The 14150-nt window shown below is 41.6% G+C and overlaps 1 protein-coding gene across 1 annotated transcript in view; it reads left to right on the top strand.

The window, feature by feature from the left end:
- HS2ST1 (heparan sulfate 2-O-sulfotransferase 1) overlaps positions 1-14150 on the top strand; it is a 252431-nt gene that overhangs the window by 152101 nt on the left and 86180 nt on the right. The window contains exon 2 of the mRNA XM_040360084.1: positions 12560-12798. Coding sequence (XP_040216018.1) covers positions 12560-12798 — 239 coding nt within the window. The remainder of the gene's footprint in view (positions 1-12559; positions 12799-14150) is intronic.

The raw sequence follows: 14150 nt of genomic DNA, 5'->3' as shown, positions 1-14150 counted from the left end.
AGGTTTTTCTTTTTCCTTTTTTTTTTTGCACATGATTGTTCCTGAGTACTACTGGTGCCTGCCTATCTGACCCTTACACCTGGAGCGTTGTGAGTGCTACTGATCAGAGGGGAGGCATTGTGGATCATTCCATTCATTATCAGGACTTCCAAATACACTTATAATTGTGTTTATTTGTATTGGGATCATATTATTGTGAATTCACATTTGCACTTGCTGTACTTTGTACCATACATTAGTTAATATTAGCGCATCATTATTTTATATTTATCACTGCAATCCAAACGGTGAAACCAAACCAATCATTTATCATTATTGGTTTGGTTTCACCGTTTGGATTGCAGCTTTTATTATTTGGTCTTTTGTGTGTGGTTGCTTCCTTGTATTATTATATATTAGTAGCGCTGTAGTCCACTTTACTTTATACAGTTTTCTGTTTTGGTCTCTGTCACTTTTTGAGGTGATTTTCCCCAGGACAGGAAGTGATGGACAATATCTACTTCATTAGGGATAATGTGAAAGAGTTAGAACCTCTGGCAGGTTATCATTACTACCTACAATGGATATAAAAAGTCTACACACCCAACAACGTAAAAATTCAAAATTGGACGCGGGAATGACGGCCATACTTAACATTGAGTACGCCACCATATAGCAGCTTTAACTATACGCCGGAAAAAGCCGAACGAAAACGACGTAAAAAAATGCGCCGTCCGGACGTACGTTCGTGGATCGCCGTAAATGGCTAATTTGCATACTCAATGCGGAATTCTACGGGAATGCCACCCAGCGGCCGCCGAAATATTGCACCTTAAGATCCGACGGCGTACTAAGACGTACGCCTGTCAGATCCCTCCGAGATGCTGTCGTATCTTGTTTTGTAGATACAAAACAAAGATACGACGCGGCAATTTAAAAATGATGCCGTAATCCTTTTGTGGATCTGCCCCAAAATGTTTGCATAAGTGTGCACACCCTTAAACTAATCTTTTGTTGAAGCACCTTTTGATTTTATTACACCACTCAGTCTTTTGGGGTATGAGTCTATCAGCATGGCACATCTTGACTCTTCTTGGCAGAGGCCTCTTCAGATCACCCCACAGATTTTCAATCGGATTCAGGTCTGGGCTTTGGCTGTGCCATTGCAAAACTTTAATCTTCTTCTGGTGAAGCCATTCCTTTGTTGATTGGGATCTACGCTTTGGGTTGTTATGCTGAAAGATGAAGTTCCTCTTCATGTTTAGCTTTCTAGAAGAAGCCTGAAGAATTTGTGCCAATATTAAATGATATTTGGAACAGTTCATAATTCCCTCTACCTTGACTAAGACCCCTTTCATACTGGTGCCGCCCATATCGTCGGCAGTAAAACGCCACTATTTTACCGTCGGATTTGCGCCACATTTCGGCCTCTAGCGGGACGCTTCTAACCCCCGCTAGTGTCGAGAACGGTTTAATACCGCCCGCACTGTGCCGCTACCCGGCGTATTGCTGGCGGTACGGCGGCGCTGCATATTGATTTCAATGGGCAGGAGCACATTAGGAGCGGTGAGTCCACCGCTCCTAATGCGCTTCAAAGAAAATCCTGCTGGATTTTATATGCGATTTTTATTGCTAGCGACTCTACAGCCACAAGCGATATTTGCTGTGTTCTCCTGCTGGGGACAGCTACACAATGGCTACATGGGAAGCATTCTCCTTACAACACTGTTTTGATGGGGGAATCAATCGATTTTTTTTCTTTCCTGCAAGCCGTGGCCGGCCTAAAAGGCATGCTTGCTCAGTGTAATCCAATTCTGTCATTTCTTAACCACTTAAAGCGGGAGTTCCGTGGCAAAACGGGTTTTTTTAAATAGCATTTTGAAACGCTGGTGGTACAAAGAAATTAGTACTCACCAGTCTAATCCTCATAGCCGCAGGCATGGCGATATCCCTCCGAAAGATATTTTATAAAATATTGCGATGGACATTGCCATCTTTAGTCAGGGCACTCTGAAGCCCTCCTGCAGTATCTTCCGGGATGCGGTGAATGCTGTCCCAGCATTCACCGCTCTATCCCGCGCATGCGCAGTGTGACGGCGAGGCGCGCCGTCAACACTGCAGAGTTGCTAGGACAACGGCCGAGATATCGCGAGATTGCTCCTCTGGCTGCTGTGTCTCGTCACCGTCCAGAGACACACGTGTTAGCTCCCAAAATCCTTTGTGGAGCTAACCGACACGCCCATTCCCGAAGCCCTGCAACCCGGATGTGCCTGCTCGAGATGCTGCAAAGGGGGTATGTAGATTTTTATATTTTTTAGGAACGGCCAAATCGTCAGGTACACCGGGGGGACTATTAAAGTCAACAAAGTGACCTAATAGGGTGAACCTCCGCTTTAAGGACCGCCTCATGTAAATATACGTCAGCAGAATGGCACGGACAGGCACATGCACGTACCTGTACGTCCTCTGCTTGACGTGGGTCGGGGGTCCGATCGGGACCCCCCCCCCCCCCATACATGCGGCGGTCGGTAAGCATCGGGGAGCGATCCGGGACGACGGCGCGGCTATTTGTTTATAGCCGCTCCGTCGCGATAGAAGAACGGGGAGAGCCGTATGTAAACACGGCTACCCGTGCTTCACTGTGGCAGCTGCATCGATCGAGTGATCCCTTTTATAGGGATCTCAAAAATATTCCGATTGCACACCTTCCGGCAAAATGGCCAAGTAGTAAAAGGGTGCTGAAACGATCACTGGGAACCGGAAAGCAAATCATATATATATATATACTCGCCAGCACACCAGGAATCATAACGTCCAAAGATTTAATGCATATCTATTATGTCAAAAAGAGCAACGTTTCGAGGCCACGCAGGACCTCTTCGTCAGGCAAAAAGATGATTTTTTATAGGGAGACTCGATCGATGACGTCAGTCCTACAGCCACACCCCCCTACATTTGTAAACACACACTAGGTAAACCCTAACTCCTACAGCGCCCCCTGTGGTTAACTCCCAAACTGCAACTGTCATTTTCACAATAAAGAATGCAATTTAAATGCATTTTTTGCTGTGAAAATGACAATGGTCCCAAAAATGTGTCAAAATTGTCCGAAGTGTCCGCCATAATGTCGCAGTCACGAAAAAAATCGCTGATCGCCGCCATTAGTAGTAAAAAAAATAAAAATGCAATAAAACTATCCCCTATTTTGTAAACGCTATAAATTTTGCGCAAACCAACCGATAAACGATTATTGCGATTTTTTTTTTTTTTTTTGCCAAAAATAGGTAGAAGAATACGTATCGGCCTAAACTGAGGAATTTTTTTTTTTATACATGTTTTGGGGGATATTTATTATAGCAAAAAGTAAAAAATATTGCATTTTTTTCAAAATTGTCGCTCTATTTTTGTTTATAGCGCAAAAAATAAAAACCACAGAGGTGATCAAATACCACCAAATGAAAGCTCTATTTGTGGGGAAAAAAGGACGCCAATTTTGTTTGGGAGCCACGTCGCACGACCGCGCAATTGTCTGTTAAAGCGACGCAGTCCTGAACTGTAAAAACCCCTTGGGTCTTTAGGCAGCATATTGGTCCGGGGCTTAAGTGGTTAAAACAAGCACGTTTTTTTTTTTTTTTATATAACTACGTATTCTGTTTTCACAAGGTATATTTCTCGTTAAATATAATCTTCTCTACTAATGATGTCCTATCTAAATGTTACCATTAATTCATCCTGGGTACTTAGCCCACCTCTAGCATTCCTAGTGACAGCTTTTGTCACTCAAACAAAACATAAAATAATGTCAGTATGGCGTACCATTCACAATTCTTTGGCCCTTATATAGATGTAGTTAGAATCCATTTAACATGTTCCCCCTCCCCCGGTTTTAGCGCTGTTTAACTTAAAGGCTACAAACCATAATGAAAAGAAAATGTATGCCAAATGGATTTGTAATTGGGCACCGAGCGGTACATAATAAATGACAATCGGCTCTCCTGTGGGTTAGAAATTATCGGGTAAAATGTCACAATGTACTTGCCTCGTGCAAAAGTGCATTATAAAGTTCAAGGCGCTGTTTATATTTCTCTGCATCTTGCAAAGGCTGACATTTCGCATGTTCATTTTATGTTGAAGGCATCTGTTATGACACATGGGCTTTCTTCAGTGTGCTGTGTTTAGATGATTGGGAAATAATCACTCTATCACAGTGCTAAGAGATGGCACAGAGGCGGCCATGTTTAAGGTAGATTGTCTTTTCTAGCTTTAGTTAACCACTTCAGCCCCGGACCATTTTGTAGCTAAAGGACCAGGCCACTTTTTGCGATTCGGCACTGCGTCGCTTTAACTGATAATTGCGCGGTCGTGCGACGTGGCTCCCAAACAAATTTGGCGTCCTTTTTTCCCCACAAATAGAGCTTTTGGTGGCATTTGATCACCTCTGCGGTTTTTATTTTTTGCGCTATGAACAAAAATAGCACGACAATTTTGAAAAAAAATGAAATTTTTTACTTTTTGCTATAAAAAAATATCCCCCCCAAAGAAAAAAAATAAATTCATTTTTCCTCAGTTTAGGCCGATACGTATTCTTCATATTTTTGGTAAAAAAAAAAATTGCAATAAGTGTTTATTGATCAGTTTGCGCAAAAGTTGTAGCGTCTACAAAATAGGGGATAGTTTTATGGAATTTTTCTAAAAAAAAATTTTTTTTTACTGGTAATGGCGGCGATCAGCGATTTTTTTTTTTTTTTTTTTTTTTTTTTTTTTTTTTATCGTGACTGCGACATTATGGCGGACACTTTTGACACATTTCTGGGACCATTGGCATTTTATACAGCGATCAGTGCTATAAAAATGCTCTGATTACTGTGAAAAGTGGTAGTGAAGGGGTTAACCACTAGGTGGCACTCTAGGGGTTAAGCGTGCCCTAGTGAGTGATTCTTACTGTAGGGGGGCGTAGCCTGGCGTGACACGTCACTGATCGTCGTTCCCGATGACCGGGAACAGACGATCACTGACACTGCCACTAGGAAGCACGGGGAAAGGTTTGCCTACCCCGTTCGTCAGCTCTGTGACCCAATCGCGGGGATCGGGTCCGCGTGCGGGGCGCTTGCGTCCCACGGCTGGGATCTTAAAGGGGACGTACCTCTACGTACTTTTGCCCAGTCGTGCCATTCAGTAAAAAATTACTGAAGTTTTGCTTTAAACGCTCAACAACACTGCGCTGTCCCTGACTGGGGTATAAAAAGAAAATGACAAATGGAAAGTTAAGCTTAATGTATTTTAATAGAATATCTAAATGGAGTGACTACACATGCAGTTATGGATAGTCTGCTGCACAGCTGGAAATTACATTTGATTGATTGCTGAACTGCCTTTAGTTGCAGTAAAAGTGTGACAGATATTGAGGCATTATAGTAAGCCAGATTTATTTATATGTAGTTGTTGGGTTTGGTTTTGATAAGGTGATATATGTACTTGTGGAGTAAGGGAATATATAGTCAGAAATAAGAATCCGTATTTTTGGAGTACTTCCTGTACTTGGTGATCAATGCAGAATGAACATGCAGCATGCTCTGTTTCAAATGCCAATATGAGCATTGACATGTCTCCTAGTCTGTGTGATCCAGTTTGTGTGGACACTATGATCACTTGCTGACTTGTCTTCATCCACAAGCTGTATAACTCAGCAGTGGGACACAGTCGTTGAATTCAACATTTGTTGCAATATAAAGGATGTTTTTCTAGTCTAGCTCAGACTGAACTAAACAGAAGGCAAGCACAGAGGGAGATGCCAAACACAGAAGATAAGCAAGTTGCATTTGGGCTGAACTACCCCTTAATGTCTATACACATCACAACATCAATAACATGCACACAATAGCGGTAAAATACATAAGACAAAGGGGCTAATAATATGCATGCGTTTTACATACTAAGGGAGTACAACTGGGGGAATCAATGGTGGAGAAGGATCTGGGGGTTTTGGTAGATCTTAAGCTCAATAATGGCATGGAATGCCAAGCTGCGGTTTCCAAAGCAAGCAAAGTCCTTCAAGTAATAAGAGAGGTATGGACTCCAGAGAGATTTAATCTTGCTCCTGTTCAAATCATTAGTAAGACCTCATCTGAAATACGCAGTTCAATTTTGGGCACCGGTTCTCAAAAAGGATATCAGGGAACTGGAGAAAGTGTAAAGGACAACCAAGGTGGGGAGGAGCATGGAGGAGCTCAGCTATGGGGATAGAATAGAGGAGCTGAATGTATTCTCTTCAAAAGAGGAGATTAAGAAGGGGGGGGGGATACATAAGTGGCCCATATAGTGAACTTGGTGTTGAGTTATTCAGAGGACAAGGGGGCACTCTTTACAGCTAGAGGATCTCCAAATACTGGAAGGTTTCTTTACAGTAAGAGCTGTGAAAAGGTGGAATAGACTCCCTCAAGAGCTGGTTCCGGCTAGCTCAGTAGATTGCTTTAAAAAAGTCCTTGATGCTTTCCTAGACACACATAATATAACTGGGTACTAACATTTATATGTAATGTTGATCCAGGGAATATCCGATTTGCCTCTCGGGGGATCAGGAATTTTTTTTTTTTTCCCGGTTGAAGCAAATTGAATCATGCTTTGCTGGCGTTTTTTGTCTTCCTCTTGATCAGCTGTGGGTATAGGATTGTGTATTTTTTTATTTTTTTTTCATTTTTATAGGTTGAACAAAAAGGACAATGCGTCCTCTAGAAATGATTAAGGCTTTGGGAGTATCTCACCAATAATGACATTGTTGCAGAGGATGCCTAAAATCTGACTTCAGTTCTGGGAAAATCAATGAGCCAATCGCACACGCTATACTGGGGCATTCCATACATACGCCAACTGTGTACAGAAGCGTGTCTCCTAGTTGCCATATTGCATTGAATTTTACAGAAAATTACAGTCAAAGATAAAGAGTACATTTTTATAACATTCAGTTACAACATGACTTGTGTAGCAATTGTATATGTTTTTTATATATATTTCTTTTTTCCTTTTTTTTTTTCCCTACAAAAGTGAAGTTACCCTTTTAACTCGTTTAACTAGTTACCCTTATGCCGCGTACAGACGGTCGTTTTATGCGATGTAAAAAAACAACGTTTTTAAAAACGTCAATTTCATTGACCGTGTGTGGGGGAAAACGTCGCTTTATGTCTTGTAAAAAACGACAAAAAAAAATTGAAGCATGCTTCAATTTTATGTGTCGTTTTTCAAAACGTCGTTTTTTACTTCACAGAAATTGACCGTGTGTAGCAAAAAACGACGTTTCAAACTACGTTTTTACACCCGCGCATGCCCAGAAGCTAGTTATGAAGCAAGCTTCAATGGAAAAACGTGGTGAACGTAACCTCGCTTTGCTAGAGCATTGTGAAAAAACGATGGTGTGTAGGCAACATCGTTTTTGAAAATTGAAGTTTCAAAAACGTCGTTTTTTACTTCACAGAAAACGTCGTTTTTTTACATCGCATAAAACGACCGTTACGCGGCATTAGAGTTAAAAGGGTAACTCCCCTTTTGTAGGGAAAAAAAGAAAAAATGATATAAAACATATACAATTGCTACATAAGTCATTCACACCAGAGCATTTTCAGCTTGTAAAACAAAGGGACTTCATAGTGTGTTTTTAACACTACACCCTTTATTTATAAAAGAAAGGTATTCACATCCCAACACAGAGACAACCCATGAAATCTGCGCCATTTAACTGGGCTACTACTGGAAGTACCTTGAATTTGAATATTAACAAGTGCTGCCTTTTCAACATATTATTTTTTACTTTACTGTGTTTGCACTAAGCAGTGAGTAACACCCCCTAGGGACACGCGTAACCTTTTGATAGCCCCTTGTGCTAACCCCTTCCTTGCTAGTGTCATTGGTACCGTGCATATTTTTAGCAGTGTCAGGTTTTTCTGCTACAATGTCACAGTCCCACTAAAAATTGCTAATTGCCGTCATTACTAGTAAAAAAAAATCAATAAATAAAAATTCCATAAAAATATCCCATCATTTGTAGATGTTATAACTTTTGCGCAAACCAATTAATGTACATTTACTGAGTTTTTTTTTTTTTAACCAGAAATATGCAGCAGAATACATATTGGCCTAAATTGATAAAAAAAAATTGATTATAATTTTTATTTTATTTATTTTTTTATTGTCTATTATAGCAGACAGTAAATAATATATTTTTTAATCAAAATTGTTGCTTTTTTTTTTGTTAATAGTGCAAAAATAAAACCCATAGAGGTGATCAAATACCACCAAAAAAAAGCTCTATTTCTGGGGGGAAAGTACATATATTTTGTTTGGGTCCAACGATGTATGACTACGATATTGTCCGTTTAAAGTAACGCAGTGCCGTATTGCAAAAATAGTCTGGTCACGAAGGGGGTAAAACCTTTTCCGGGGCATAAGTGGTTAAAAAAAATCTTTATTGTAAAACACAAAAGTTCCATCTTCTTTCTTACTTGGAAAATAAATTGTTCCGCTTCCACAAATATAGCTTGTGGCCAGACTACAGGGTGTACAGCACAGTCCTGTGGAATGAGTATTTGCATTCTTCCTATTGTTCTGCACTTGTATTGTGGTTTGAGGCTACATTTAACTTTAACAAGGCAGTTTTTTTCAGAAATGTTCGAAATTTTAATAATTTACCATATTTGGTCAGTTTTCAGAAGCCGTAGAACCAGATAATGAATTACTCTGGATAACTGGACCTATGTATGGAGTTGTAAAACAAGCATCTAGTAAGCATTGAACGCAGTCACTTGAACCATGTTGGAAACTCTTTGCTATTGAAGTTCTCAAATCTCTCAGATTTTTTTTTTACTGCAAAGTTCAATTTTAGCAAAGGCTGATGGATGAAAAAAACAAGAGCTTTAGATCAGCAGTATTCTTACATAGGACAGACCTATCTCCTGTGCCTTTTTACTCTTGGACTGCCATACATAATGTATAATTAAGTGCTTGCATACAACAATGGGTCCTGTTGGTCAAAACAGAGATCAAGAGAAAAATTTGTTAAATTAAATCTTTTCTGAGCGAAACGCGTAGGCTGCATTTTCTGATGTCCTTCTAAAATGCTAGTTGACTGACTCTGTTGCCCGCTCTCTTCCTTACTCTCCAAGTTTGAGCCATTGACCCAGTACAAGTATGCAACCACTGTATGCAGATCTGACTTTATTTTACATCAGTTCGTCAAAGGAAAATCATATACCCACAATGCTTCTGGTTGCCAAAGTCTTAAGTGATCTAGGTGACCTTTTAAGTGCAATGGCCACTTCGTATATTTTACAAATATTCTTAGGCTTAAAAAAAAAAATGAATGAATGGGACATCAGGGTCCCCATTAGAGTGCCCCTTACATCAGGGTCCCAGAGTCCCTCTAGCCAACGTAAGGCCAACAAAGTATCTGTAGGAACAGAGCAGTAGGCAGTGCTGATCTGAACAGAGACGGTTCTGCTGTCCTGGGATTTTTGGGGCACGCATATCATTGGTTGTTAGGACATCAAGGGTCCTAGCAACCAACTATGGGGATGGCAGCATCGTGGGGGGGAAGGGTCAATTATAAAGGGGGCAGGGTGATTTCAGGGGACACGTGGAGACGATAAATGGCCTCTACCGAACTGAATTCTTAGCCTGTGCGCATTGAGGATATGCCACTGACCCTAGCTGTGGGCCAAATAAAATCTTGTAGCAAGTTGTAGTTTTGAGAGCCCACTTTAGCCACTTCCATACTGGGCCTATTCTGGCACTTCTCTCCTTCATGTAAAAATTCATATAAGTATTAAAGCGGGGGTTCACCCTTAGAGGGCACTTTTCCCCCTTAGATTCCTGCTCGTTTTTACTAGGGGAATCGGCTATTTATTTTAAAATATGTGCAGTACTTACCCGTTTACGAGATGCATCCTCTCCGTCGCTTCCGGGTATGGGCTTCGGGAATGGGCGTTCCTTCTTGATTGACAGTCTTCCGAGAGGCTTCCGACGGTCGCATCCATCGCGTCACGATTTTCCGAAAGAAGCCGAACGTCGGTGCGCAGGCGCAGTATAGAGCCGCACCGACGTTCGGCTTCTTTCGGCTACGAGTGACGCGATGGATGCGACCGTCGGAAGCCTCTCGGAAGGCTGTCAATCAAGAAGGAACGCCCGCTCCCGAAGACCCATACCCGGAAGCGAAGGAAGAAGATGCAGCTCGAAAACGGGTAAGTACTGCTCATATTTTCATACAAATAGCCGATTCCCCTAGACCGAACGAGCAGGAAGCTAAGGGGAGAAAAACATTTTTTTTATAAATGGGTGAACTCCCGCTTTTAAGTATTTTTTTTGCTAGAAAATTACTCAGAACCCCTAAACATTATATATGTTTTTTTTTTAGCAGATACCCTAGGGAATAAAGTTGCGGTCATTGCCATTTTGTATCTCGCTCTGTATTTGCGCAATAATTTAGAAAAAAAACGGTTTCATGAATTAAAAAATAACAATGTAAAATGTATAATGTGAAAGATGATGTTGCGCTGAGTAAATGGATACCCAACTTGTCACGCTTTAAAATTGCGCACACTCGTGGAATGGCGCCAATCTTCTCTACTTAAATCTCGATAGGCAACGCTTTAATTTTTTTTACAGGTTACCAGTTTAGAGTTACAGAGGAGGTCTAGTGCTAGAATTATTGCTCTAGCTCTGTAGCTGCAAGCATCAGTCAGATATGCCCCTCTAAAGTCCAGAACGTCATATGATGTCCTACGGTAAGGAAGTGGTTAGATCACATGAAATGGCTTAGGGCCAGCAATTTCCATTGATGGCAAGGAGGAGGGTTCTTTTTAACTAAAAATATTAACCTGATGGACTCGCGCTTTTGTGCCCTGTGGACGCAGATGAAATATGAATTTTACTTATAAATCCACTTAGAATTGGAGTTTGAAATCTCCCCCCACAATTAAAGCTTGCACAAGTTTAGAGCCGTATTGTTTAAAATGCTCACAAGATTTGTCTATCCCAAAGTAAAAAACATTCTGGAAAGGCATTGTATTCTGTCATAGTCTTGAGACATTGGTTCCATCCACTGGGACTGAGTGTTGAGTGCCGCAGATTATACTAAACGCCTCTCAGGTGGATTGTATTTCGGTTCACAACGTGTGGCATTCGGTCCTTGGAGGGCATATTCCTAATAATAAAGGCACTGTATACAGAGAAGTGGTAATAGCTTTGTTTACTTCTTGTGAACGGGCAGCATTGTTGTGTTATTGGTGTATATTGTGCAATCCCGTTACCATTCTTGTCTGAACATGAACTGTTGGAGGAATAATAACGTAAAGTGAAGTTGGCATCCAGTCCAACGTTAATCATGTTTTTCCTTAGTGCTGGTTCACACAGGGGCAACCCGATATACAGCGCGACTTTGAGCAACTTACAAAGAGACTTAAAGTTGCCTCCAGGACAGGCGACTTTGGCCAATCACAGAATAATCAGCTCTGTGGGAGGGAGGGGTTTGCCTGAGTAAACTATTTTCTTTTCCTGTAAAGTTGCTTCAGTTAAGATGTGATCCGACTTTGGAGGCGACTTCCATTGAAATCTATGGGTACAAGTTGCCTAGAAGTCACCTTGAAGTAGTACAGGAACCTTTTCTGAAGTCGGAGCGACAGTAGTGTACATTAAGAAGGCTCTCATTCACTTCAATTGAATTTCTCATGTCGCACGACTTGGGGCGACACAAGTCAGATCCCAAGTTGCGGTGTTGTGAACCGGCACTTACTGTGAGGATAGTTGGTCACTTATATATATTTCTCTCTGCCGCCAGGCTTTTGTAGCACCTGTTGCCATTTTCGTCCTGTGGCTATTGTGGTTGTGAATTAGATTTGTAACATTTCAAGAAGGCCAACTGATCTGAGGGAGATACATCATCCAATATAGTATTTTTCCTGTCACTTTTGTTCCTCCTGAGATATATGGTAATGTGTATTCCTTTTGAGCAGGTTTCCTATAAGGATCAATGGGGTTTTGTAGATGTATGAAATTTTCCTGCCATACATACACGCATACATACTTTGGACAACATTGTTCCAAAGCAAAAATATATGGGTACATTTACGTAACCATTGTACTTTTCATGCTGGGCAAACCCACCGATTTTTGTTCCCACCAGCAACCTACATTGACCTTTCTTTCCCATGCCTGCCCCTGTGTCAAGCTCTCTGGATCAGAGTCTTTCCCTACTCCTATGTGATAGAGCCGCTGGCTAGGTGTCCAATTACCAAGAAACGTGTGCGTTCCCATGAACGGAGAGCAAGTCACGTGCTACCCATACTTGGAAATATAGCATATTTTTTTAGGAGCGTAAGACTGAAGGGCAGGTATGTTTTAAGTGTGTGCATCCTTAAATTTGTCATCAAAATGGAAGCCTGAAAACTTCTGTTTTGTTTTAATTGTACTGAATCTTTATACATTTAGGTGAAATTTAGGGAACTCTTGCATTGTGTACATTGATCTTGTTCCATCTAGTAAAAATTATGTAAGTTCCAGTTTTGCCTTTTCACGAATGCTTTCCATTGTTTTTCAGAAAGGGCAATCGCTCGCCATGAAGTACGAGAAATTGAGCAGCGCCACTCCATGGATGGCTCCCGGCAAGAAATTGTTCCTGATGAGGATGATGACATTTTGATTATTTACAACAGAGTTCCTAAGACTGCCAGCACTTCCTTCACAAATATTGCGTATGACCTGTGTGGGAAAAATAAATACCATGTACTTCACATCAACACAACTAAAAATAACCCCGTAATGTCTCTTCAAGACCAGGTGAGATTACATTCTGATCGAGATGATGGAAATGTGTTTTTCTTAGTTTTTCCTATTTGTTCTAAAGATATTGTATATGCAAGTTGAATTATGATTTATCCAAGAGGTACTTGTAACAGGGGCATATGGTGACATCCAGTGAGATGATAAAATATATTTATATATACACACACACACACACACACACTGCTCAAAAAAATTAAAGGAACACTTTGAAAACATATCAGATCTCAACGGGCAAAAATCTCATGCTGGATATCTAGACTGATATGGACTGGGTAATGTGTTAGGAATGAAAGGATGACACATCATTGGATGGAGATGAAAATTATCCACCTACAGAGGGCTGAATTCAAAGACCCCAAAAATCAAAGTGAAAAAATTATGCAGCAAGCTAGTCCATTTTGCTGAAATTTCATTGCAACAACTCAAAATGGTCCTCAGTAGTTTGTATGGCCCCCAAGTGCTTGTATGCATGCCTGACAACATCAGGTCATGCTCCTAATGAGACGACGGATGGTGTCCTGGGGTATTTCCTCCCAGATCTGGACCAGAGCATCACTGAGCTCCTGAACAGACTGAGGTGCAACCTGGCGGCACCGGATGGACCAAAACATAATGTCCCAGAGGTGTTCTTTTGGATTTAGGTCAGGTGAGCGTGGGGGCCATTCAATGGTATCAATTTCTTCAACCTCCAGAAACTGGCTGCATGCTCTCGCCACATGAGGCCGGGCATTGTCGTGCACCAGGAGGAACCCAGGACCCACTGCACCAGCGTAGGGTCTGACAATGGGTCCATGGATTTCATCCCGATACCTAATGGCAGTCAGGGTGCCATTGTGTAGCCTGTAGAGGTCTGTGCGTCCCAGACCATCACTGACCCACCAACAAGCTGGTCATGCTGAATGTAGTTCTCCGCGGGTTCTCCAGACCATTTCACGTCTATCACATATGCTCAGGGTGAACCTGCTCTCATCTGTGAAAAGCATGGGGCACCAGTGGCTGACCCGCCAGATCTGGTGTTCAATGGAAAATGCCAATCAAGCTCCATGGTGTCCGGCAGTGAGCATAGAGGACGTCGGGCCCTCAGTCCACCCCCATGAAGTCTGTTTCTGATTGTTTGGTGAGAGACATTCACACCAGTGGCCTGCTGGAGGTCATTTTGTAGGGCTCTGCCAGTGCTCATCCTGTTCCTCCTTGCACAAAGGAGCAGATACCGTGTAAGTGTGTGTGTGTAATTTTATTTTGTACTCTTCTCTTTGTAAAGGATGGCTGATATCAGTTTATTGCCTTTTTTTGGCAAGCTTGCAAATGTATGTTTGGAGGAGGGATGGAGAATGGTGTTGCTGGAG

This window comes from Rana temporaria, chromosome 7 (genome assembly GCF_905171775.1).
Source record: "Rana temporaria chromosome 7, aRanTem1.1, whole genome shotgun sequence".
NCBI lineage: Eukaryota > Metazoa > Chordata > Amphibia > Anura > Ranidae > Rana > Rana temporaria.
The sequence above is the reverse complement of the archived record's forward strand: the minus strand, read 5'-3'. Positions and strand labels throughout refer to the sequence as shown.